Below are 27,580 nucleotides of genomic sequence, written 5' to 3' on the forward strand. Positions count from 1 at the left end.
AGCCTCCCTGTCCTGTCCCCTCACCAGCAGGACACTGGACAGAGGGCCCAGGGCTGGACTGTAATGGGGTCAGGGTCAAGTCACGATGCTGATGGTGACAAGACAGACTGGGGGACGACAGTTCAGCCTCAGGCCCAGGCCCTGCAGTACCTTCGAACTAGGGACCAGGAGTTGGGAGGGGCGGAGGTGGGTGGCGCTGCCCTCTCTGTGCCTGGCTCCGCCCCATGGGGGGCAGTCTGCAGCCACTGTTGGAAAATTGGAGCCCCGAGGCAGGGCCCCACCTGCCATGCAAAGAGCCTCTCAAACCCCAATGCTGGGCTTCCCTGATAGCTCAGTGGTGAGGAGTCTGCCTGCCATCGCAGGAGACACGGGTTTGATCCCTGGTCTGGGAAGATCCCACATGCCTCGGAGCAGCTAAGCCTGTGCGCCACGACTACTGAGTCTGTGCTCTAGAATCCAGGAGTCGCAACTACTTAAGTCTGTATGCCCTAGAGCCCATGCTCTGAAACAAGAGAAGCCACTGCAATGAGAAGTCCTCGGACAGCAACTAGAGAGTAGATTCCGCTTGTCACAACTCGAGAAAAGCCCTCAAAGCAATGAAGACCCAGCGCAGCCAAAAATAAAGAAATAAAATTATTTTTCTGAAACCCTCAAATTTCAATGGTAAACACGACGGCTCAACCTGCATTCCAGGAGCTGCCTGTGTGCCTGTCTCAGGGGACCTCCACCCCGAGCAACCGGCCCTACAGGTGGAGCCGGGGGTCGGCCACGCGGCCTGACGGCAGCAATAGGGAATCCACAGAAACAGAATTGTTTCTAAAGGAAAATCATGAATGCTCAGGATCTCAAGACGCTCTGCTGAAAATCGAAGTCCCCAGTCGGGCACGTTTTAATCTCCTGTCTTTTTCTGACTGCAAAACACCATAAACTGTGTCAACAGTGCAAGAAGCACCAGATAACAACTCAGGTGATTCTCAGGTGGTGGTGGGGAGAGCCCACCAGGACGGCAGAGGGACTTCAGATTGGGTCAAGGTCAGAGACTCTGGGGGACCTACCCTGGGGCGGGACAATGTGTGTGTGTGTGGGACTTGGGGCTCACTAGAGGAGACCCGCCCAGCCCAGGTGTGGGAGCCAAGGATCCAAGGGCGAGAGGCCCCAGCAGACACGCCCAGCATCTGCTCCCCAGGGCGCCCTGCTGCACCAGGGGGTTGGGGTGACAGCTGTCTGCAGGTTTACTCGTGCCCTGGGGCACATTCCCCCTCCCACCAGCTGGCCAGGAGGGCGGAGCAGATCAGAACCCTAAACTGCAGGGAAACCGAGGCTCTGAACACTGGCCTGGCAAAGTCTCGAGTCGGGGCCAGCAGCTCAGAGCCCAGAGATGGGCTCTCCTGTGCTCGCTCCGGCACTCGGCCTCAAGCGCCTCAGGGCTGTCCCACTTTCACCGTGCGGCTGCCGCCACTGCTGCGGGTTTGCTCCTCCGCGGCCGGCGCACAGGCAGGCCTGGGAGTGGAACCGCGTGGGGCCGTGGCCCCACTTCACCCGGGGAGCAGAGCATTCTTACTTGGGGTCCTTGGAGGCAACAAAGGAAAATGGTCTGTGGTTTGTTGATTCAGAAGGACCAGGAATGGCCTGAGCAGATGGGAGAGAGCCAGGGGCGTGGGGACACAGATTCCTGGGGGCCACCACATCAGAAAGAGACCTGCAGCAGCACCCCCCAGGCAGAAAGTGCTATGGGGCTGTGCGGGACTCAAAGGAAAACAGAAATTAAGCTATTTAAAAAGCCAGGAAGCCCACAAGAGCACACCAAATGCTGGAGTCATCCGGAGCAGTGAAAACAGGCCCCTTCCCTGGGGCAGGCATGACTCCTGACCAAGTTCTCAAAAACAAAAACACGGGAGGCGGGGGTGAGCGCCCCAGCCAGTCTGGCTTTATTGTTCAGCTTCTAGAAACCTTCGGCTGGATTTTTTTGTTTTAAAACCATCCACTTTCTGGAGAAGGAAGTGTACACCCAGCCGGCCAGCTCCATCCTGCCCAGCGACGCTCGGGCACGGGGCTGACGTCTATTTTTGCACTCTCAGTTCCCCATCTTTCTCTGCCTCTTTTTTTTTGTTTTGTTTTTAAATCTCCCTCGGAGAGTTCCTACATGTATTAGTTATTCAGATTTCAAGTCGTTCTGGAATCCAGGGATGAAAGCCATCGCTTTTATAAATCATCTCCCCCAGCTCCTCTGCGTCCACTCCGTCCGTCCTCTGAACGCAGGCTGATGACGGAGAATTCGCTCATACTTTGGCTCAACAGAGAACACGAGGAGCCCTCCTCCCAGCTGCCTGGGGACACCCACCGGGGACCCTACCATCTCTGGCCGAGTGAACGCGTGTGATAATCTAAGCCATCTGGGGAGGTATTACACATCTCCAAGCAACATGCTGGTGGCTTATTCCTCACATGTGTTCATCTGCTTCTATTTCTGGCTTGGAGGAGAGGTTCTGTCTTCCGTTGGCTCCTCCCGGGCAACTTCAGGCCCGGGCTACCTGCCACCATCAGCCCACCCAGGCCCTCCTCAGGTCCCCTGCATCCCCTCCGCCCCAGCGCCCCACCGCAGGCAGAAGACCTACGAGCTGGTTCGGCCTCTGATATGAGGCCTGGGAAGAGTTTTGGGGGGGAACTCTGTGGTCTTTCCAGCAAGGTACTGTTTACACAGGCTGCAGCTCTGGTTTACTCTCCGGGGCTGTGGCCTCGCTCTCAGTACCTCTCACCCAGACAGGCACGGTACATACGTGCCCACACGTGTGCACTCACTCACAGATCTATTCACCGCAGCGCACCATTTCAGACCCCGACTTGCACCCGCCCCAGTCGGCGTTCTGGACCAGGCTGGGGGATTTCTGAGCTGCAGGAATCTCCTGCTTCCCCTCCGGACCTCAGCCTGAGACAGAGAGGAAGGTGAACTGGTGACTTTCCCACTGGTGGTGGCCACACAAGGCCCACAGGTCACCCACTGGCTCCCAGCCAGACCTTCTGTGCGGTGCCGAGCCCTGGGATGAAGGCCTCCGCTTGGAGCTCTGGGACCGACTCCCCAGGCCGACCTCTTCCCACTGCCTTCTGGGCGTCCCTGCCCCCATCCCAGCCACGGGACAGCCGCTCCTGTGGGCCCAGGTAGACAGGGAGTCATCCAGGCAACCGGACCCAGGAGCCCAGAGCCAAGAGCCGGCACGCGCTGCGGGCCTCCTGTGCGTCTGGATGCAACTGCTGCCACCTTTCTGCGGAGGATGTGGGGAGATGCAGGGCCCAGCGTGGGCCACGACCCCGGGAAGGACGCGATCCCCGGCCCCGTGTGTGGGTGGGACCCCGGGGCTTGCTGCCGCCACAGGCAGTGGCCTCCCCGGGGCCGGGGGAGGCAGTGAGTCGGTGTCACGCGCGCAGCACAAGCTTCGTTCCACTTTTCGGTAAGCAGTGTCCCATGGTGTCTGCGAGCACCCCGGCTGACCGGACTGGGGCTTCCACACTGTGGGTTGTGACGTCAACCATGTGGGATGCGGAGGCAGCAGCAGAAACAGACAGCACGGGGCGGAACCCATGGTGAGGGCGCTTGGTTACAGCCTGGGCGTATCTGCTTGTGTGGTACTGGGTTAGAATGCAAAGGCTGCTTCAACCCAGACGGGAGGCTGAAGGCCACGGCCACGGGTCTGGACAGATGGCTCACTAGGGCCTGTGCCCTTCTGAGAGTGTTCTCTTGCCCCCAGGACTGGGGCATGTCCCAAAGACCATCAACTCCTCAGGATGGGGCTGGCAGGTGACTGTATAGCCCACCAGGCTCCTCTGTCCATGGGATTCTCCAGGCAAGAATACTGGAGTGGGTTGCCATTTCCTTCTCCAGAGGTGTCCTCTAAGGAGACAGCAAAGTCAGGGGAGTGGTGCCCTGGGCTGGGCTTGGAGGAAACACTTTTTCTCTAAAGCTGACCAAGGCTTCAGGCACCAAGACAAGGGAGCACTTGGGGACCCCTCATTGCGGCCCCTCTGCTAGCTGGGGAGGAGACCCAGGCATAACTTGTCTGCCCCCGGGGAAGCAGCACACAGATGCCAGACAGATACCAGACCAAGGGGTCCCCAGGAACAGGCAGAATTGTCCCCACTCCTGCCAGAGGAGCCCCAGAAATGCCAAGGGGACTGTTCGGGCCCCAAGTGAGCCGCAGGCACCCCAAAGCCTGTGTGGGGGGGGTGGATGTCTGTGATGGAGATGCAGGCTGTAGCCCCAGGCTTGGTGTGATGGAGGGGCAGGTTGTGGGGGGAGTTCCCCAAGCAGTTTAAACTAATGTCTAGTCCACATCAAACCTGTGGAATGATCAGGGGACTAACTGGAGAGCAGGGCAGACAACCCACTCCAGTGTTCTTGCCTGGAGAATTCCACAGACAGAAGAGCCTAGTGGGCTATACAGTCCACGGGGTCGCAAAAAGTCAGACACGTTTGAAGCAACTTAGCATGCTGAGTCGGAGAAAGCAATGGCAACCCACTCCGGTACTCTTGCCTGGAGAATCCCATGGACGGAGGAGCCTGGTAGGCTACAGTTCATGGGGTCGCTAACAGTCGGACACGACTGAGCGACTTCACTTTCACTTTTCACTTTCATGCATTGGAGAAGGAAATGGCAACCCACTCCAGTGTTCTTGCCTGGAGAATCCCAGGGACAGAGGAGCCTCGTGGGCTCCCGTCTACGGGGTTGCACAGAGTTGGACACGAATGAAGCGACTTAGCAGCAGCAGCATGCTGAGTGGCTGCTGAGTGGGGCTGGGACACGCCTCTCCCCAACTAACCAGGACGGCCACCGGCTCCCAGATCCCAGAACACAGAACACACACAGCCGGCAGAGATGAGCCTGGTCGGCTGGCATGTCCTGAAACAACGCTGCCCTCTTCTGGCCAGTGCTGGGAGGTCCGGCTTGCCATTCACCAGCCACATCCTGCCTGCAGCTGGGCAACCCAGGCCAGAGCATGCTTCGACTGGGGCATCTAGAAGGTTCTGAGGGCGGCCACTGGGATCCCTACCCCAGGAACCAACACCCTGCTTCTTAATCAAATGGTGGGAGAAGGAGGCAGTGGCAGGTGAGGAGGGGTTGTCCCAAATGTTTTTCAAATCAGAGCCCAGTAGAGGCAGACCCTGGACCCTCCCCACCTCTGCCCCCTGGGGTGTGCCTGCTGCGCCAAGGGGGAGGCAGGGAGTCTGGCACAAGATAGGGTCCAAGTCTGAGTACATGGCTTCCTTGGGGACAGTGGCACTCCCTGGCCCATGCGCAGGGCACTAGCCCTGGGTGCCTCCACCCACCATGGAGACTCTGGGAGGGAAAGCCCAGGAGGGTTCTGGGAGGACGGGGCAGTGCTTGAGGGCTCAGATGATGACGACCTCGGCCACAGCCAAGGACGATGAGCACGGTGAGGACGATGACCTCGCTGCCACAGGCTCGGGGCTGATCTGGTGAGGAGGGGTCTTCCGGGGCTCCCACCCAGGAAGGCTTCTGTGGCTTCAGACGCGGTCCCCTGTGTGAGCTTGGGAAGGGTGTTCATCAGAAGTGCACCACACTTCTGGGACCGTGTTTTAGAAGGTCTGCTTGCTTTTGCCTTAAAACAAAAACAAAGCAACTAAAGGCTTAGGAGGGCAGCGACTTGGTGATGGGGTTCATGGTGAGCCCTGAGGGCCACAGCAGGAAAAGGGCTCTCAGAGGCGACAGCAAAGCCCCGGGCGGCCCCACAGGAGGCTGTGCGCCTCTGAACCAGCCAAGAGGGAGGCCCGTGGGGACCCGAGACCGCATCAAAGTCCAGTCGTTGTTCCCCCCACACCCTCGAATCCATGCAGAGCAGGCCTGGCATCATCCAGCTGAGATAAACGGGGGTGGGTGGGGCTGGTGTGGTGCCAGGAGTGGTCCTCAAAATCCCCTTCTCAGCTCTTAGGTGATGCGTCTGACATGGAGTATGAACCAGAGCATCTAACATACAGGCCCCGATTTCCCGGCCCAGCTCCCAGGCAGCACCTGGTATCGGAAGGACAGAGGAGAGGAATGCGGCCCTGGCCAGCTACATGCCCCACACGGCACACGCCTCGAGGACAGTTTAGGGGCTGAAAACACAGAGCAGGCAACCACGTGACCCGAGAGTTGTGTGAATAAACCAGCCCGTCTTGTGCTCCGCTGGGGCCTCTTGCCTCCAGTCTCTGTCCAGAAGCGCTACTGGGAGGCGGGCCTCGGGGCACAGGCACGCCGCTGGCTCCGGGAATTCTGGTGTGTAGCAGCAATCCCACCAGGGCCTCCCTGTGCAGGCTCCATGCTCACCCTTATGATCAGTGAGTCCTCCCGGAGCTGGGTGCTCTCACCCACAAAGACGGATGGAGAAGCTGAGGCTCAGAGGGGTGATCACTCAGCTGGGGGGAGGGGAGCAGGCATTTGAACTAGGGAACTTCTGTGCTCATCACCACACGTCTGGGGCTGGAGGGAGAGGGATGCCCTTTGGCATCCACTCCCCACCTTCTCCAGCAGACTCTGAATGCCTTGGATCAGCTCCTGGCCCCCAAACAGCCCCATTCCTAAATGTTAAATATCTCTGGGGCATTTTCGCCTGACATCAAGGAACTGAGACCCAGAGCGTACCACATGATGGGCACCTGGAGAACAGTCACGGCTGAGACACTCACTCAGGTTCAGGAAAAATTCTACACCAGGCTCATATTTTGGTTTCATACCTTATGATGAAGTGCTGTGACTTTTATGTTGGGATAACAGAGTGATTTATCATTTACCGAACACAGTAGGCGCTCGGCAGATCAATTTCAATAAAACAATGGATTATAAATGCCGCCAGCAATCTGGCAGTAGCAGTAATCAACAAAACATGTTGTTCTAAATGCTGCATAATAAATTGACTATAATAAACTCATAATTATTCTACTGGCTACATTTCAAAGTTAGCACTAGAAAAATAAAATCGCCCATTTGGGCTTGGCATTAACATCCGTGGGATTCTCTGGATCACTCTTGACTCTCAAGTGGCAGGCGACTCGGGTGCCACACGCTGCCCAGGAGGGTTGGGGACACAGCGTCTAGACGCATGGAGGCCTGATGCATGGTGCCCCTAGTCAGCCAGGCCCCAGTGCGCCAGGCGCCCCCAGAACACAGCTGGAACAAGCCTCTCATGGGTGAGGACTCTCTTGGGACAGATAGAGAGAGAGGAGAAGAAACCACTTCCTCTGGGCTATGTGAACTCACAGAGAAGACAGACTCGGAGCCGCACGGCCCTGACGCAGGACCCTCCGCAGGGACAGCTGTGGCTGCTCGTGTGACCGGGGCTCTGCCTGCCTGGGGGCTGGGTTCCCACGTCCTGGCTCGGCCAGAACAGGCCGCAGAGTCAAAAGTGTTAGGACACATTCTAGGAGGTGTGAGTCCCTGAAGACACCAGCTGGTCTCCCTTTGGGGCCACCAGTGACCCAGGGGGCAGGCCCCCTGCACCCGCCCTCCCCCCCTGCCCCCTGGTTTCCTTAGTCTCCAGCTAAGTCAAGTTGGAGGCAGCTGACCCCTCCCCAAATCCCTCTGGCTTTGCAGCTGGACGCTCCTTGTGTCTCAGTGGCTCCGCTACACGTGGTGGGGGGAGGGGGAGACACCCACTTCATGGGATCAGAGTGAGAGAATCTACATCATGAGTGGCACCTTGTGTCAGGCAGGGACAGAACCCCATCCAGGTTGCTGCAGGCCCTTGACCCCCACACCAGGAAGGGCTTTAGACTCTCTGGAGGTGGAGTGAGCAGTGAGCAGGGTTGCAGTGACCTTTGTGACCACGCTGGTGTCCCCCTCTGCGTGCTCCTGTCCCTCCCTGTCTGTGGGCTCAGCCCCTGGGAGCGTGTGTCCACCAGCACCTGTGGCCCTGACACGTCCCCGCCACTACCCTGTGCAGGCCCAAGTGCCGCATGCCATCCCCACCGACAGACAGAAAACTGAGGCTCAGAGAGGGAACCCGGAGGCCTTGCTTCCTCCCAGAAGCCTGAGGGGGGCTCCCGCCAACAGGGTCCCGAGCCAGAACCTCCCATCCAGCTACTGACCCCAGGCGAGGGACACCGCAGCCAGTGGCACTGGGGCGCCCTGGGGCAGGGGCACCCTGGGCTTGGGTGGGTTTCTGAGAACACTGGGCAGTGACAGCTCGGAATGGGGTGTTTCTTGGCTCACATCCCCTGATGGCTGTGGGCGAGGGCCCCCCATGTGCAGGTTGCCCAACTCCCAGCCTGAGGCCAGGTCCTGGCCAGTGTGCAGGCATGACCAGAATGCCAGAGTGGGGCCACAGCCTTGCGGGGCGGCACGTGCGAACCGAGGCGGATGAGGTGCTGGTGGGAAGTGGTGGGGAGGGGCTCAGCTGCCTTAGCAGCAAGAGGGAAAGGACCAAAGGACCAGATAGGGCAACGTGCCACCCGATGCGAAGAACTGCCTCAGTGGAAAAGACCCTGATGCTGTGAAAGATTGAAGGTGGGAGGAGAAGGGGACGACAGAGGATCAGATGGCTGGATGGCATCACCAACTCAATGGACTTGAGTTTGAGTAAACTCTGGGAGTTGGTGATGGACAGGAAGGCCTGGCACGCGGCAGTCCATGGGGTCGCAAAGAGTTGGACACGATTGAGTGACTGAACTGAACTGAGGTCAGTGTGCACCAGCTCTCTGGCCCACACCTGCAGGTTGGTGGCCAAAGCAAGATGTCTCAAGGACAAGACAGGAGGCCCCATGGAACTTGTGGCCTCTGGCAGCCTGGACTGGCCCTGCCCGACGTCTGGGTGGTGGAGAGTACAGGTGGGGAATACAAGTGCCCATGAGCTGAGGACAGGGACGCTCCAGGTCAGTAGGGTGCCCATGGCCCCTGCCAAGGCCAGAGGGGCCGCCCAGAGGGGAGGGGTGTATGCCCAGTGGGAGCCCTACACACTGGGGGTCTGGAAGCAGAACCACCGGAGGGTTGGAGGCTGTGGGTCCTGCCCACATCTGCTCAGTCAGGAATCCATGAGGAGCGGTGAGCACGTGGCAAACAGTCCTGAGGGCCAAGCACCCCCTCTAACCTCCTGAATGAGTGGCCGCTGGTGCCAAGGAGTCGTGAGGCAGGAGCTGGCAGGTTCAGAGGGCAGGGGACTCCCTAGGGGTCTCCCTTGCTCCAAACTGACGTGCCCACCCCCCTAGCACCGAGCCGGAGACGCGAGCGTGGTGGGTGCTGGGTCACAGGGCAGGCCCTCCTCTGAGGTGGGGCCTTACCCTTACAGCACTTGGCCCCTGCTCCCCTCTCAGGGCCTCCTTGGTCCTGGAGAGGAGATGATATGGAGGACAAAGCTTTGGTAGAGAAGTCTAGACCCAGAGCAGGCCCAGGGACTGTGCTGTGGTCAGCCTTCCCGAGCTGGGACTGAGGGGCCCCCATCAGCCACGCCTGGGGTTGGGTCCCACCTGGCCCCACCATTCACACACCAGCCAGGGCAGCTGGGGGCTGGCCCCACTCACCACATGTCTCCGTCTTGGATGGTCTTGTCGTTGGGGGCCCCGGCGTGTCCGTAGTGCAGCACGGCCGAGTTCTCACCACTGCAGAGCATCAGGGGCAGGTCAAGAGCCCATTCTCACCCAGCAGGCCCCAGGGGCTGGCGCCCCAACCCCCTGCCCCGTGGGCAGTACCATCCATCCTACAGCAGAGGTCTAGGGCCAGGTGGACCTGGCCCATAGCCTGAGATGGGGTAAGGGGCACAGTGGCTGGCATCCTGCAGCCACAAAGCTGGTGGCCGGCCTCTGGGCTCAGGACGGGGCCACCTCAGCTGAGTGCTGCTCAAGTAGGTGCCCTTGTGGCTGAGGATGTGGGCCTGATGTGGGAGCAAGGGCCTGCAGGCCAGGGGAAGGGACCCCAAGGAAGTCGGGTGTCTTGGTGGCTAAAGGGGGAGGGGAGGCCCAGTGGGAAGGGCCGGGACTATGTCGGGGCTGCACGGAGATTGGCCGGGCCGGGCCAGGGCCACAGCCAGCGAGCCAGTGGCTCCCCACTCTGCAGCTTGAGAGTGCTTCCCTAATGAGCGATACCTTTAAGAAAAAAGGACTTTTAAGTCTGTCCAAAGGAAAAAAAAAAAACCCACCTGGGTATAATATTTATGGCCCCATTCGGGAGTCTCAGGAATCATAAAAGTAGAAATAATGATTTTTCTCTCTATCCACCAGAGAAGAACATTTCCAAGGACTGAGATGTTCACATGTATTATTCATGTGCCAAGGACGTGCACGCCAGCAGAGCTGCCGGCTCCATCATGGCTGGGCAGAGGCCTGACCCTCTGACCCAAGGGGAGAACACAGGGAGATGAGATGGGGTGAGCCTGGGAGACTGGGGGCCCCGCCCCCACAGTCAGGACGTGTCCCTCAAAGACACACAGGCCTGCACGCTCACGGCTATGAGCTGCCCCATGTGCATGGTCACTTCCACCCTGGGCCTGCAAGCACACTAGCCAAGTGCAGGTCACACACACACACACACACACCGAACCCCCTCCCCCCAGCCACATGTCACACATAAACACACCTACAGTAACAGCCCCCATGGCAGAGACCCAGACCCACCCATGGCTGTGCTGTTCCCGCACAGCCACACACTCACGCATGCACACACAGCCACACACACACACACACACAACCACAGCCTCCTTCCCTGATACAGCTCCCTCCACACACCCTGCACACAGAAGCCATCACAGTCTGAGGTCATGGCCTGGTCCCCACATGCTGAGAGCTGCCAGTGTGGAGGGGGCGAGGAAGGCCGGCCCCAGGAGGAGCCGCCAGCCGGAGATGGGATGGGAGGGCAAGGCAGTGGTGGGCTGGCTCCCCTCTGCACCCTGAACTGCCCAGGGCAGGCAGGAAGCCACCTCCACTCCCAGAGCCTTAGGAGCAGGGAGTGACTCCCAGGCTTATGAGGTGCCGTGGGCAGGGGAGCAAACAGGGGCATCTAAGCCGGAGGATGGTGGGGTCCCTCACTCTCCCCCAACCCCCTCCCTCCATCATCCCCACGTGGCCCAGGTGGCCGCTTACCTGCCGCAGATGCAGGTGTAGGAGCTATGGCGCATGCCGCCCCGGGAGTAGCAGTAGTGCTCAAAGAGGCTGCGGGCGAAGGAAGACGGGTCAGAGTGGGGTCATCAGAGTACGTGCGCCCCCCACCCGCGTGCAAATCCTCAGCCCAGGCCTTGCTCGGCCGCGCCCACAGGAAGGCCTGAGCTCCCCAGCGTGAGTCAGTGGCTGGTAGCCTGGAGGCCATGGGCCACTGAAGCACAGAGGTCAGCACAGAGAGGGAGCAAGGCTGGGGGAGCTGGCCACTTCCAGTGCCAGCCTTCCAGGCCCATCGGGAGGACAGGTCTGGTCCTGTGGGGAGACAGGCTGGGGTGGGGCCCCCTGTTTCTGCAGGGCTGGAGGGGGCATGTCCCTGCGACTCCCTCCTCCAGTGGTCACATCCTTCCCCCACCAGGAGGGGCTGGGTGCACAGCCAGGGAGGGATGAGAGCTCTCTGGGTCCCAGTGCAGGACCTGCCGGGACCCCGAGCCTGACCCTGGGGCAGGGTGCGGGGGAAGGAGAACAGGGGCTGCTGGGCTCTGGCCTGGGGCTGGGGCTGGGGGTGCAGGTCAGTGTGTAGAGGAGCAGGGCTGGGTGGGCTCCAGGGAGGGGAAGAGAGGCAGAGTCTGGGGGCAGGCGCCCACCAGTTGGTCCCCTAGACAAGCTCCCTCCCTGAGCTGGGGAGGCCAGGAGCAAGGTCTGGAGGGAAGATGAGAGCCCAGAGCAGGTTGCTGGCAACTGGAAGCCCGCCTCCAGGCTGCGCCCAGACACATTCAGAGCCAGTGGAGGCCTCCGGGAGCTCGGCTGTCAGCACAGCCCAGCAAGCGCAGGAGTGGAGGTGAGGGAGGTCAGAGGATGAGCCAGCCTCACCCTGTCCCCCTGGGGCAGATCCTGGGGGTGAATGGTGGACCAGACTCGCCACATCAACAAACGTGAGCAGTGTTTGGAACCCTCGGGAGACCACACTGCTCAGGGCTCTGCAGAGGCAGGCCCCTGCCCCTTCCCCTCAACCACACACCCCAGGACCTGAGCAGATAAGAAATTGTCTGGGCAGGGGCCTCAGTGTGCCAAGGGCCCCGCCTCTACAGAACCCAGCTGGGGAAGGGGGCGACACTGGGGGGCTGCCCTTGCCCCCTCCATGAGGCCTTTCACCAGAGCTTGGGCCCAGCCTTCTAGATGGCCCCAGTTGAGAAGCAGGTCCAGGCGGACCCCACCCCACCCACTGACCACCAGTGCAGGGGAGACCGACCACGGGGCTGCACTCAGAGCCCCAAGGCCGCCTGTGGGCACGCTAAGTGGCAGTTCTGCCCTGCATGTTCTGGGCCTGTTTAAGAGAACGTCTGTGCGGAGGAGTCTAATCTTCAGGCACTATAAACACAAATTATGTGTAATTGTTATGATTGGGTATAAAATAGTTGTTATGCAGGAAGGGTTCTGCTCTATTCAGTCAGCTTTCAGACTGGCTTTACAAATCTCACAGGATAATTGGGTATCTGCAAGTGAAATATTTCCTCAACACAAAAGAATCCAGGAACTGCCAGGGAGGTGAGGAAAGCCGTGTGGGGTACCAGCCGCCCCCGCAGTCATGGTGGGAGTGCTCAGGCGGCTGCCGCCAACCTCAGCCTCGGTTACTGAGGCCACAGGACAGCTGGGCCAAGCCCGGGCCCCACGGCGGCTCCACGTGGCCTGCCAAGATGCTGGGGCCTCAGACACCGGGACTCCGTGCAGCTGTCCCCCAGAGACTGAGGGATGCTGACCGGCCATGGAGCTGCACGGTTCCCTGAGCCTTGGGGGACAAGGCCCTGCCCAGACAGAAGCAGGTCAGGGGGCAGCAGCTGCTCTCCGGGTGATGCGGAGAGACGGGGACAGGCAGAAGGGCAGCAGATGAACAAGCCAGAACCTGCTAGAGCAGCCTGGGGGAATGGGGTGGCATGGGCTCCCCCATCTGCTCCCAGTCTCAGCAGCGGGCACTGTCCTGCCCTGTAATCTACTCGATAGAAACAGCCTTCATCGCACGCTTGGGCTCCCGCTTAAGTAAAAAAAGCCTTTTAGAGTAAACGCACGGCTCACGGAAGTGCCAGACTAAGGAACGGCCGACCCAGTTTTCATCAGCTAACTGCAGCCGGGGTTGCCTCTGCTGGTCACACGATCCCACACCCGCAAGAAGAGCTGCAAACACCAATGCTGGAAATCTAGTCTCTGGCAAAAGGGCTTCAGTCCTTCACACTGGACTCCAGCACCTGATCTTGTTTCAGATGAACTTGTCTGAAGTGACACAAAAGCCACCCCATGCTCTGGGGGCATAACAGATACAGTAGGCCCTGTTTTTGCTCACACCCCTCAGGGACCCCTCTCCCCAGGACCTCGGCCCTGGCTGTGGACACACAAAGGTGCCCACATTCTGGGGCAAGTGCTGTGGCCCAGGGCCCAAGTCTTAACAATTTTCTGATTTTCAAGGGGTGGGGGTGTGAGGAGGTTCCAAACTGGGGCTATAGGCTCGACCTGAGGCTCCTGAACGGCCCGGTCAGAGCTCAGTGGGAACGGGTCTGGAGGACAGATCGCAGCAACAGCAAAGCCACCTTGGTCCCCATGGATGGCTCCCAGACCAGGCGGCAATGGGAGGACGCTCTGTAAAGACCCACTCGATCTTTACAGAAAAGAGGGCAAACTGGGAGCCAGCTGCCGTGTAACCGGAGGGGCCAACTGCTGATGATGCACGTCCACGGCTGAATCCGGCTGTGAGCTACCACTGAGCCCCTCCGGAGCCACGGTGAGATGAAGGCAGAGTCCGCAGCCAGAAACCCTCCGACCCCCAACCCGCAGAGCTGAAGATTAAATGTGAGAAGCAGAGCCATGTCCACAGAACAAGCAGGGAGGTGAGGCCAGAAGAGGAAGCTGCCAGTCTTGTGAGCCTGGAGGCCTTGGCATTCGTTGCCACATGGGGACAGTGAGAAGACCTCAGGCAAACGGAGCTGGGGGCCAGAACTGAGCTCTCCTGTGACATAACGCTGGGGTGGGGCAAGGATGCACCCTCTGCGAAAGGATGGACTTGGAGAAAATTCACCAGCATCACAGGATGCAGTGCAGAAGTGTTCCTGGGCTCTGGGAAAAACAGTGACGGTTTCCTCAGAATTCGCAGCATAGGTCTCTCCTCCACAGGGTTCAGGTTCAAGGGTGAAGGACTTGCGTGGTTTTGGAAACCCTGAAGCCAGGATATCAACAAAAAACTTAGTCCCTGACTGGTGATACCTGGAGCCAAACTGACAAAGCCAAACTTGTTGGCCGCACCTCTACCCAGGCAGGAGAGCACACATGTACGGACGTACGTGTACATACGTGTAAATACATGTACCCACACATATACTCACACACAGGTACGTATACACAATGCACACACTCAAGAGGAACTTGGGATCTGAAAACAGTCCACAGGAGTCGTCAGACACTGCAAGCAGCAGGCTGAGAAGCAGCCCCCCCCGAACTTCCAATAACAGAGCAAACAGCAGGCTAAGACCTCCCCTGGCACCGATGCAGCCCCACCAGGGACAGAGGACAAGCCCTGACCAGACTGGGGCCGCTGCTGCCTTCACCACGACCCGGCACAGGCCCAGCCAGCGAGAAAGACCCAATAGCCTCCTGTAGCCTTTGGTGTTTCTGACCATCCTTCGGCGGGAGGAGAGGGTTTCCGACTTTGCCAATGAGGAAAACTGAGGGTCACCGTGGTGATGTGCTGTGGTCAGAGAACCTCTTGAAGAAGTCCTGTGAGCTTGGAGTCTATGCAGGGCTTCTGACCCTAATGCCTCTAAACCTCAGGTCTGTCAGTGATGGGGGCGCTAGAACAGCAGCTGCCCGGGCAGGGCAAGGCCCTCTGCTCCCCAAACACCAGTGGTGGCTGATGCTGCACTGGGCCTTCCAGGGCTCTGGATGCATCTGTGCAAGGAGCCCAGATGGAGTAGGAACAGGTCTGCCAGGACACATGGCTCACCAACCCCAGGGACAGTGCCTGAGGCCAGCCAGTGGAAACCAGAAGCTGGCGCTCTGGAAGAGGCCCCTGGGGTGTGGAGACCTTGGAAAAGGAGAACCAGCCGACTAGAGGCAAGGATGGTTGCAAAGATGGCTGTGGTCAGGGGAGGAATCAGGGCTGCATCAAGGAGAGGCCACTCTTCCTCCCCCAGAGAGAGTGGCCTTATCAAGGTATGAGATAATTAGCATTTTAATTGGGTAACTGGGAATTCTGAATTGCCTATCTTGTATGAGGCGTGACTGAAGACATAACATGACATTCAATTAACAAATATTCCCTTTTATTCTTGACATGCTCGATTAGCTGGAGTTTCTGAGTTCCTCGACATCAGTTCCTGGATAAAGCACTATATCCTCTCAGCTGTCAAAGCCCTGGCTGCCTCAGACTGCTAATCATCAACATATATAGGGTCGGCATATACACATATGTGATTTTAGACATTTTCTACACAAAAGAAAAAAAGAATGACAATCGCCCATAATCTTCTCCCCCCAAAATCACCTCTACCACATATTTTGTTGAACATCTTTTCAGACACTTTTAAACACAGAAACACAGATTTTTAAAATAAAAATGAACTTCCACCTGCAGTAGAGTAGACCCCAGTTCAATTCCTCTGGCGGGAAGATCTGCTGGAGAAGGGACAGGCTACCCACTGCAGTATTCTTGGGCTTCTTCCCTTGTGGCTCAGCTGGTAAAGAATCTGCCCGCAATGCAGGAGACCTGGGTTCGATCCCTGGGTTGTAAAAATCCCCTGGAGAAGGGAAAGGCTATCCACTCCAGTATTCTGGCCCAGAGAATTCCATGGATTGTATAGTCCATGGGGTCGCAAAGAGTCGGACACGACTGAGCGACTTTCACTTTCAAACTTTATAAAAAAAGTCACCTTTTGACTGAAGTCTGACACACACAGAGAAAAGGACAATCCTAAGAGCTGGGCACAATGGCCGGCCACAAAGTGAGCGTCTCTGTACCCAGCACCCAGAGGCCCCGGGTCTTCACACCCATGGGAAGCCTGACTTCCAAGACTGTGGGTTAGCTTCTCCTGTTTCTGAACTTGATGTAAATGGAATCAAACAGCAAGACCTCTGAGTCTGGCCTCCCCGGCTGCTCCACGTCACACAGGTGAACCAACCCCCAACAATGAGTCATGGTCACTTCTCCTTCTCATCGAGGGCAGTGTTCCGCCCAGTGAATGTGCCCCACTCTGTTGCTGGGCATTCCTGTTATTTCCAGATCGAGGCCATCATGAATAGTGCTGCTGAGGACATTCTCATGCAGTCTTTTGGGGCACATGCACGCATCCCTGTCAAGCACATAGCCAGGAGTAGAAATGCTATGTGTTGCTGGATTCTGTGTAGGTCCAGTTTTAGCAGATAAAGCCAGTCTTTCCAGGCAGCTGGATCCATGTGTTCACTGGTCTTTTCCACTTCATACCTGTGCACGGAGCCCAACTGACCTGAAGAGGATCCCAGTGGCCCCACTCAGGCCAGGATGAGGGCTGGAGTGTCCATCCCGGTCAACAGATACATGTCTACACGACTGTCTCTGTGACAAGAAGCTGACACTCCCCCCAGGGCTCGCCCCTGGTGCACCTTCTCTTGCCTGGTCCACGCTGACAGTGGCGGAGCTGGAGCCCCTGCTTCAGCCCTCACCCCCAGAGTGCGGCCCTTTAACAGTGTAAATGGGCTCCCAGGACTCCTCTGCTCAGACCCCACCTTCCCATGAGCAATCCACTTCCCTTTCGTTCCTGACTCTCGGCTCACGTTCTCAATATGCCTCCTTGCTACTCATGGGACCATCAGCCAAGCTCCCACCGCAGGACCACCAGCTGAGCCCTGTTTTTTCTGCCTGGAACATCTGGCCCAGAGGTCTACAGCTTGCTCTCTCTCCTTTAGGCTTCTTCACGTCTCTTCCTCAAGGACACCTGTCCTGAGCTCCCTGGGGGAAAGAACACTCCTTTACCAGTATCCATTCCTTCATCCATCTTTGCATCCCTCCATCCTCTCTCGCCTCCTGCTAGGCCAGCTTTTGTCTGTTCTGTTCACTGTAGAACCCCCAGAGCCTGGAATAGTGCCTGGAACACAGGAGATTTTCAGTATAGCTGTTGAATGACTGAATAAGTAAGTGGCTGTGTGAGCAGGACCACAGCCTATAATTTACTTAACTCACTTCACGCTGTTAGATATCTAGGTTGCTTCCACCTCTGTGTTATGATGGACACCCGCGGCCATATGCCTTTTTACTATCTTCGGGCTAAATTCCTAGAATTCCTGATCATATGCACAGTAGTTTTGATCTCAGGGAATGTTCTGCCAAACGGGCCCCAGAAAGCTCACAAGGATTTCCAGGGTCCTGAGCCATATACCATGGGGCCTGTCGGCCACTGGACTGAGAGTCTGGCAGGCAAAACAAACAGGATTTCGCTGTCTCATTAACTGGCAAGTTTGAACATGTTTACATGTTTATTTACTCATATTTATTCCTTCCATTCATTTAGAAAACTCAACGTTGGGCTTCCCTGGTGGCTGGCTCGGTGGTAAAGAATCCGCCTGTCAACGCAGCAGTCATGGGTTTGATTCCTGGTTTGGGAAGATCTCACAGGCCACAGAGCAACTAAGCCCATGTGCCACAATGACTGAGCCTGTGCTCTAGAGACCAGAAGCTGAACTACTGCACCCACATGCTTCAACTACTGAAGCCCGTGCACCTAGAGCCTGTGCGTACAACAGGGGACGCCACTGCAATGAGAAGCTCGCGCATCCCGACCAGAGAGTAGCCCCCACTTACCGCACTAGAGAAAAGCCCATGCAGCACAGGCCCAGCCACAGCCAATACATAAGTAAATTATTTTAAAATACAATTATTTTAAAAAATAAAAAAAGAAAACTGAATGTTCACCTTTTCCTTACTGATCTTCAAGGTATTTACATATGAAGATTTGGACCATCACCTACGTGGCAAGGGGCTGGCCTGTTCTGACCCTCTCCAGCACCTTCTTTGTCAGGGAGAATGCGGTGCCTGGGGCAGGACATGACTGGTTCTCAGGATGGTGACAACACACAGGAGGAAGAAACCCTGGACCCCCACACCACACGGCTCAAGTGGGATAGTCCAGATCTATAAATACATTAGCCCTCAGAGTCAACAAGAGAGCCTGAAATGCAGTACTTGGGTGCAATCTCAAAAATGACAGAATGATCTCTGTTCATTTCCAAGGCAAACCATTCAATATCATAGTAACCCAAGTCCATGCCAAATACCAAAGAAGCTGAAGTTGAAGTTGGTTCTAAGATGACCTACAAGACCATCTAGAACTAACACCATAAAAAGATGTCCTTTTCATCAAAGGGGACAGTAATGCCAAAGTAGGAAGTCAAGAGATGCCTGGAGTAAAAGGCAAGTTTGGCCTTGGAGTACAAAATGAAGCAGGGTAAAGGCTAACAGAGTTTTGCCAAGAGAATGCACTGGTCATAGCAAACACCCTCTTCCAACAACACAAGAGATGACTCTATTGGACATCACCAGATGGTCAATACCAAAATCAGATTGATTATATTCTTTCCAATCGAAGATGGAGAAGCTCTACAAAAGCAAGATTGGGAGCTGACTGTGGTTCAGATCATGAACTCCTTATTGCAAAATTCAGACTTATATTGAAGACAGTAGGGAAAACCACTAGACAATTCATGTATGAGCTAAATCAAATCCCTTGCAATTATACAGTGGAAATGGCAAATAGGTTCAAGGGATTAGATCTGATAGAGTGTCTGAAGAACTATGGACGGAGGTTCGTGACATTGTACAGGAGGCAGTGATCAAGACCATCGTGAAGAAAAAGAAATGCAAAAAGGCAAAATGGTTGACTGAGGAGGTCTTACAAATAGCTGTGCAAAGAAGAGAAGCAAAAGGCAAAGGAGAAAAGTAAAGATATACCCAACTGAATGCAGAGTTCCAAAGAACAGCAAGGAGAGATAAGAAAGCCTTCCTCGGTGATCAATGCAAAAAATATAGGAAAACAATAAAATAGAAAAGATTAGAGATCTTTTCAAGAAAATCAGAGATAACAAGGAAACATTTCATGAAAATATGGGCACAATAAGGGACAGAAACAGTTTGGACCTAATAGAAGCAGAAGATACTAAATAGAGGTGGCAAGAATACACAGAAGAACTATACAAAAAAGACCTTCATGACCCAGAAAACCACAATGGTGTGATCACCCACCTAGAGTCAGACATCCTGGAATGCGAAGTCAGGTGAGCCTTAGGAAGCATCACTATGAACAAAGCTAGTCGAGGTGATGGAATTCCAGCTGAGCTACTTCAAATCCTAAAAGATGATCCTGCTAAAGTGCTGCACTTAATATGCCAGCAAATTTGGAAAACTCAGCAATGGCTACAGGACTAGAAAAGGTCAGTTTTCATTTCAATCTCAAAGAAAGGCAATGCCAAAGAATGTTCAATCTACCCCTCAATTGCATTCATCTCACACGCTAGCAAAGTAATGCTCAAAATTCTCCAAGCTAGGCTTCAACAGTACATGAACCAAGAACTTCCAGATGTTCAAGCTGGATTTAGAAAAGCCAGAGGAACCAAAGATCAAATTGCCAACATGTGTTGGATCATAGAAAAAGCAAGAGAGTTACAGAAAAACATCTACTTCTGCTTTATTGATTCTGCCAAAGCCTTTGACTGTGTGGATCGCAACAAACTGGAAAATTCCTACAGAGATGGGAATATCAGAACACCTTACCTGCCTCCTGAGAAATCTATATGTATGCAGATCAAGAAGCAACAGTTAGAACTGGACATGGAACAATGGACTGGTTCCAAATTGGGAAAGGAGTACGTCAAGGCTGTATATTGTCACCCTGCTTATTTAACTTATATGCAGAGTACATCATGAGAAATACTGGGCTGGATGAAGCACATGCTGGAATCAAGATTGCCAGGAGAAATATCGATAACCTCAGATATGCAGATGACACCACCCTGATGGCAGAAAATGAAGAGGAACTAAAGAGCCTCTTAATGAAAGTGCAAGAGGAGAGTGAAAAAGCTGGCCTAAAACTCAACATTCAGAAAACAAAGATCATGGCATCAGGTCCTATCACGTCATGGCAAATTGGTGGGGAAACAGTGGAAACAGTGACAGCCTTTATTTTTTTGGGCTCCAAAATCACTGCAGACGGTGACTGCTGCCATGAAATTAAAAGATGCTTGCTCCTTGGAAGAAAAGCTACAACAAACCTAGATAGCACATTAAAAAGCAGAGACATTACTTTGCCAACAAAGGTCCATCTAGTCAAGGCTATGGTTTTTCCTGTGGTCATGTATGGATGTGAGAGTTGGACCACAAAGAAAGCTGACTGCATAAGAACTGATGCTTTTGAACTGTGGTGTTGGAGAAGACTCTTGAGAGTCCCTTGGACTGCAAGGAGATTAAACTAGTCAATCCTAAAGGAAATCAGTTCTGAATATTCATTGAAAGGACTGATGTTGAAGCTGAAGCTCCAATACTTTGGCAACCTGATGCGAAGAACTGACTCATTGGCAAAGACCCTGATTCTGGGAAAGGCTGAAGGCAGGAGGAGAAGGGGATGACAGAGGATGAGATGGTTGGGTGGCATCACTGACTCAGTGGACATGAGTTTGAGCAAGCTCTGGGAGTTGGTGATGGACAGAGAAGCCTGGTGTGCTGCAGTGCATGGGGTTGTAAAGAGTTGGACACAACTGAGCAACTGAACTGAACTGAACTTGTGGCACTCTTGAGCAAGTGAGAGGCCCCAGCTCAGGAAGGCTTTGGAAGAACCCTATAAACACAGGCACAATCTGCTAACTGTTCTCTGCCTTCCTCAGAGATCAACAGGGTCTGCTCTCATCTGACTCAATCTCACTAGATTTTCCGCATGTCAGCAAGAGTATCTTTCTTGGCCCCAAACCAAAAACTTCCCCTTTAAAAATGTACCAGACCGCCCTAGGAATCAGCCAGGGAGGCTCAAATTGCACGACAGGAAGAGGTGGAGAGACAGGATCCTTGTTCAGCAGGATCTAGAGGCCACTTTCCCTCCAAGGGAGGCCAGCACCCACTCCTCCCCTCCCCAGAAAGGCGCAAGGCAGGGCCAGCCTTACACAGAGAGAGGAGGGAAGGGATTTTCTTTCAGCTGGTGTTTCCCAAAGCATGACAAGGGTCCATGAGATGACATGATGGGATGGGGTACACCGATAAACACGTTTTACCCTAGGTTTTTATTTTAAAGTCACCTTCTACTTATGGCAAATTACACTGATAGGAATACAAAGCTTTCTTTTAAAATATATTTCAAGAAAGAAGTAAGTCAACTATTAAGCAAATAATACAAGAACAGGGCAGAAGTTTTCTGAGGAAAAGCCTGTTTTTAGTTCTGGGTGGGAGGACGCCGTCCAGATGCTCCCCGTTCCCAGGCGTCCCCCAAATCTGCCGGCCTTTGGAAAACAGCTGGTGGGATGGACTCCAACAGAACCCAGGCTCTCACCCATGCCCCCACCTGCTCCTGCGCCTCGCTCAGCAGCCTGGATACCAGGTCACTGTGGACCCCGTGGACAAAGGCCAAAGGACAAACGGGCCCTCTGTCCTTAGCACTGGGGGTACTGAGGGGGCTCAGGGAACAAAGCCAGCAAACTTGACTGCCGAGGGCCTCAGACAAGCAGATGCCAAGCTCTTATCACAATGCTCTGCTCCCTATCACGTGCAGGCTAGTGAGAACTTCCCTTCAGCCCAGGATCCTGGCTAGAGCCTTGCTTTCCACGTTCCTTTATTCAACAGCCCCTCATCAGGCCGGATCATTGACAGAGCCTGGTCAGGGCAATGACCGCCTCTCGGGGTGCCCACTCAGGACCACGGTTGCATGGCACCTCTCATGCCACCTGGAGGCTGCCCTACTCCACCCTGCGGTATCTCTGGGGCACCATTTGCCACAACTGTCCCCATTCCATGAGTTCTCATACCATCCCCAGTGGAAAAAACAAAACCTGGAATCTTTCACCAAACAGGTGTTTCCTAAATACAAACCCTACAGGAGACAAGGGTCCTGGGTTCCGCCCAGTGCAGTCGGGATAGCATGCCTATAGCAAGCCCTTCTTCCTGAATCCCTCTGGGCTCTGCTTTCTGAATCCCTCTAGGGTGCTACAGAGCCCAGTGCCACTTTATTTCCAAACATCAAATTTCTTTTTCAGCCTTACAATCTTAAAATATTTCATAAGTGTCATTTCAAATAGAAATTTCTCTGGAAAGCACCATTTTATGTCAATGCCTTTCTCATGTCAAGCGCTGGCTCCCTCTCCCGCTCCCAGGCTCCCAGACAGCACAGAGCCCAGCTTGAAGTCAAAAGAACCAGGAAGGGAGGCCTAGACACTGGCAGGACCCAGGCAGACCCTTGGTAGAAACGGCCCTTCCCAACCTGTGTGTTCTGGGGGAGCAGCATATTGACTATTTCTCCTTCATGCATCACAGACTTGTCCTGGCGAAGAGGGTGCGTGACTCATTGAAGTTATGAGCCATGCCATGCAGGGCCACCCAAGACAGACAGGTCACAGTGAGGAGTTCTGACAAATCATGGTCCACTGGAGGACGGAATGGTAAACTACTCCAATATCTTTGCCACGCGACCCCATGAATCATATGAAAAGGCAAAAAGATGTGACACTGGAAGATGCATCCCCCAGATTGGAAGGTGTCAAGTATGCTCCTGGGGAAGAGTAGAGGGAAACTACTAAGAGCTTCAAAAAGAATGAAGCAGCAGAAATGATGTTCAGCTGTGGCTGTGTCTGGTGGTGAGAGTAAACTCTGATGCTGTAAAGAACAATGTTGCATAGGAACCTGGAATGTTAGGTCCATGAATCAAGGCAAATAAGTTGTGTCAAACAGGAGATGGCAAGATTGAACATGGACATCTTAGGAATCGGTGAAGTAAAATGGACAGGGATGGGCAAATTTAATTCAGGTGGCCATTATATCTACTACTGTGGGCAAGAATCCACTAGAAGAAATGGAGTAGCCTTCAGAGTTAACAAGAGTCTGAAATGCAGTACTTGGGTGCAATCTCAAAAACAATAAGAATGATCTCGGTTCATTTCCAAGGCAAACCAGTCAACATCATAATAATCCAAGTCTCTGCCCCAAACACTCATGATGAAGAAGCTGGTGTTGATTGGTTCAATGAAGACTTATAACACCTTCTAGAACTAACACCAAAAAAAAGATGTCCTTTTTATCACAGGGGATTGAAATGCAAAACTAGGAAGTCAAGAGATCCCTGGAATAACAGGCAAGTTTGGCCTTGGAGTACAAAATGAATCAGGGCAAATGCTGACAGAGTTTTGTCAAAAGAACATGCTGGTCATGGCAAATACCTTTTCCAACAACCCAAGAGACAGCTCTGCGTATGCATATCACCAGATGGTTAATACTGAAATCAGACTGACTAGTTCTTTGCAGCCGAAGATGGAGAAGCTCTATACAGTCAGCAAAAATAAGACCTAGAGCTGACGGTGGCTCAGATCATGAGCTACCTATTGCAAAATTCAGGCTCAAATTGAAGAAAGCAGGGAAAACCACTAGGCTGTTCAGATATGACTTAAATAAAATCCCTTGTGATTACACAGTGGAGGTGACAAATAGATTGAAGAGGTTAGATCTGGTAGAGAGTACGTGAAGAACTATGGATGGAGGTTTGTAACATTGTACAAGAGACAGTGACCAAAACTATCCCAAAGAAAAAGAAATGCAAGAAGGCAAAGTGGTTATCTGAGAAGGCTTTACAAATAGCTGAGGAAAGAAGAGAAGCAAAAGACAAGGGGGAAAGGGATAGATATACCCAACTGAATGCAGAGTTCCAGAGAATAGCAAGGAGAGATAAGAAAGCTTTCTTAAATGAACAATGCAAAGAAATAGAGAAAAACAATAGAATGGGGAAGACTAGCGATCTCTTCAAGAAAATCGGAGATTTAAAGGAGACATTCCATGGCAGAATAGGCACGATAAAGGACAGAAATGGTAACGGCCTAACAGAAGCAGAAGAGATTAAGAAGAGGTGGTAAGAATACACAGAACTATACAGAAAAGGTCTTAATGACCCGAATAGCCACAATGGGGTTATTGTCTACAGCCAGACATCCTAGAGTGTGAAGTCAAGTGGGCCTTACTACGAACAAAGCTAGTGGAGGTGACTGAATTCCAGCTAAGCTATTTCAAATCTTAAAAGATGATGCTGTTAAAATGCTATACTTAGTATGTCCACAAATTTGGAAAACTCTACAGTGGCCACAGGACTGGAAAAGGTCAGTTATCATTCCAATCCCAAAGAAGGGCAATGCCAAAGAATATTCAAACTACTGTACAATCGTGTTCATTTCACATGCTAGTATGGCTATGCTCTAAATCTTTCAAGGTAGGCTTCAGCAGTATGTGAACCAAGAAGTTTCAGATGTACACACTGGGTTTAGAAAAGGTAGAGGAATCAGAGATCAAATTGCCAACATCCGTTGGATCATGGAGAAAGCAAGGGAGTTCCAGAAAAACATCTACTTCTACATCACTGACTACTCGAAAGCCTTTGACTGTGTGTATCACAACAAACTGTGGAAAATTCTTAAAGAGACAGGAGTACCAAACCACCTTACCTGTCTCCTAAGAAACTAGAATGCAGGTCAAGATGCAATAGTTAGAACTGAACATGGTACAAGGGACTGGTTCAAAACTGGGAAAGGAGTACTTCAAGGCTGTATATTGTCATCCTGATTAACTTATATTCAGAGTACATCATGTGAAATGCTGGGATGGATGAATCACAAGCTGGAATCAGGATTGCCAGAGAAAACATCAAAACCTCAGATATGTAGATGATACCACTCTAATGGCAGAAAGTGAAAAGGAACTAAAGAGCATTTTGATGAGGGTGAGAGAGGAGACTAAAAAAAAGCTGGCTTGAAACTCAACATTAAAAAAACCCTAAGATCATGGCATCTGGTCCCATCACTTCATGGCAAATAGAAGGGGAAGAAGTGGAAGCAATGGCAGATTTTATTTTCTTGGGTTCCAAAATCACTGTGGATGGTAACTGGAGCCATGAAATTAACAGAGTTTTTCTCCTTGGAAGGAAAGCTATGACAAACCTAGACAGTGTATTGAAAAGCACAGACATCACTTTGTTAGTCCCTCTGGTTTTTCCAGTAGCCATGTATGGATGTGAGAGTTGGACCATCTGAGTGCCAAAGCTGAGTGCCAAAGAATTGACACTTTTGAATTGTGGTGTTGGATGGAGAAGACCCTTGAGAGTCCCTTGGACTGCAAGGAGATTAAACCAGTCAATCCTAAAGAAAATCAACCCTGAATATTCATTGGAAGGACTGAGGCTGATGCTGAAACTCCAATACTTTGGCCACCTGATACTTTGAACGGATTCACTGAAAAAGACCCCGATGCTGGGAAAGACTGAGGGCAGGAGGAGAAGGAGGCAACAGAGGATGAGATGGTTAAATAGCATCACCTACTCAATGGACATGAATCTGAGCAAACTCCAGGAGACAGTGGAGGACAGAGGAGACTGGTGTACCGCAGTCCATGGGGTCGCAAAGAGCTGGACATGACTTAGCAACTGGACAACAAGGGTTGACTATTTGGTGTGAGCTGCCGAGACCCCTCTTCTTGTGACCCTTTCCACCCTCACTCGGGACTCCAAACGTTATTTTAGGCACACTCAGCTGAAGAAACAAAGGAGGATATTATGTATCACTTTGAAAGTCATCATCTGCTTAGGGTGACAAATGGGAATTGCACTTAAGCTCTCCTTATAAAATGATCGGCCCTGGAAAGAGGAGGTGCTGCCTGTGGGGACGCTCGGCAAGCATGGGGTGTGGTCGGGGGGGCAAAGGGGCCGGAGGTTTGGCCCGCGTATGGCAGGGGCCACACAGGTGCTCCCTCGGAAACTGATGAGTGGGGCCGCGGCCACAGCTCAGCACAGTGAGGACACGGCTGTCTCCCACCACTACCGCGCTCCCCGCTGCTCCCAACTTGCTCTGGGATGTCTGCTTGGGGCCCAAGGGGACAGGAGAGGTGACTTAAGAAGTCACTCCTGGGGCAAATAAGCCTACTGAGCCTGCCTACGGCCACAACAACCTGAAGTCTGAGCACCCCAGAGCCCATGCTCCACAACGAAAAGCCACTGCAGTGAGACGCCCGCTTGCCGCAAGTAGAAAAAGCCTGTTCAGCAACAAAGACCCAGCACAGCCAAAAATAAATAAAATAAAGATATTACACCCATAAAAAACAAACACAAAAAAAGAACTCACTCTTGTGCTCTGAACCTTCCTCCCGCTGATGCCATTCCAGAGTTGCAGGGCAGGCTCCTAAAAGCAGTCCTCTAAGCCCCATGAATTAAATATTTTGGTAACTGGAACCTATTTATCAATAGCTAATTAATAAGGTCCAAGTCCTGTGATGACAGAGTGATTGAAGTGTTTTCAAAATAATCCATTTTTAATTAAAATGCTACCCCTCTCTTGGTTTCTGGATAGATTCAAAAGAAAGCCTTAACAGATGTCTCGTTTTTAAATTTACATTATATAAAGCCAATCATTACAAGAATTCATGCTTTTAATTATATTTTAATTATTCTTTGCCTATTGACGCAAAGTTAAATGATCTTTCTTCACGGTACTAATGCTGCTAACCAAAGCCGGTAGACGAGTAGCTGGTGTGAAATCCCCTTGCAGGGAGCTGGAGTGCAGCAGAGGTGCTTAGAGGAACTCTTATGCCCGGGTCCTGGCAGACGGCAGTCTAATTCCAGCAAACTGCCTGGTGTGGAAGTGCTCTCTTGGTTCTGGGTCTAAGCGAGGCAGACATGCCAATTATGTGATAAGGGTCAGGGTTTCCCCTTCTGCTGTGCAGTCACGAAGCAGAAAAGCCCCTAGACATCTGTGCTCCCTTCCCGGCACACCCTGCAAAGCATCTCACCAGAGCAAACTGCATGAGCCACCAGATCAGTCACGAAAATTCAGAAAAACTCACAAGAGCCTGGAGCATGAGGAAGAGGGGGCCACTCTGAGAGGCGTGCTTCCCCCCCCTCAGCACGCTGACCACTGCAGGGAGCATCTTCACCCTGCCCGGCCTGCCCAGAGCTCTCCTTCCTGGGCTCCACCTCCAGCACTACCCCCTGCCAGCCCCTCGGCCCCCCAGGTCTCCTCTCCCCAGCACCACCGCAGCCCCTCCTCGTGGTTCCCTCCAGGCCACCTAGCTGCCCTGCTAGCCTTAACCAGGTTCTCTCAGGGCCCATCTGCCCACTCTGCAGCCTCTCCCTCCTCTCCCCATCACAAGCCCTTCACAGGTGAGCCTTTTCCTCCTCCTCCCCCCACCCCCCGCTCCCCAGCACGCCCTCATTGCTGGTAGTCTTGCATATGCCTGCATCACAGTGCCTCTCCTTTCCCCCTATAAGGCTCAGAGGG

General features: G+C 53.6%; 1 protein-coding gene across 1 annotated transcript in view; it reads right to left on the bottom strand.

The window, feature by feature from the left end:
• PEPD (peptidase D) overlaps positions 1-27,580 on the bottom strand; it is a 119,569-nt gene that overhangs the window by 13,574 nt on the left and 78,415 nt on the right. Inside the window, exons 10-11 of the mRNA XM_055554082.1 lie at positions 11,060-11,128; positions 9,506-9,583 (exon numbers count right to left, since the gene is read on the bottom strand). Of these exons, the coding sequence (XP_055410057.1) occupies positions 9,506-9,583; positions 11,060-11,128 (147 nt within the window). The remainder of the gene's footprint in view (positions 1-9,505; positions 9,584-11,059; positions 11,129-27,580) is intronic.

The sequence above is a fragment of the Bubalus kerabau genome, chromosome 17 (assembly GCF_029407905.1).
Source record: "Bubalus kerabau isolate K-KA32 ecotype Philippines breed swamp buffalo chromosome 17, PCC_UOA_SB_1v2, whole genome shotgun sequence".
NCBI lineage: Eukaryota > Metazoa > Chordata > Mammalia > Artiodactyla > Bovidae > Bubalus > Bubalus kerabau.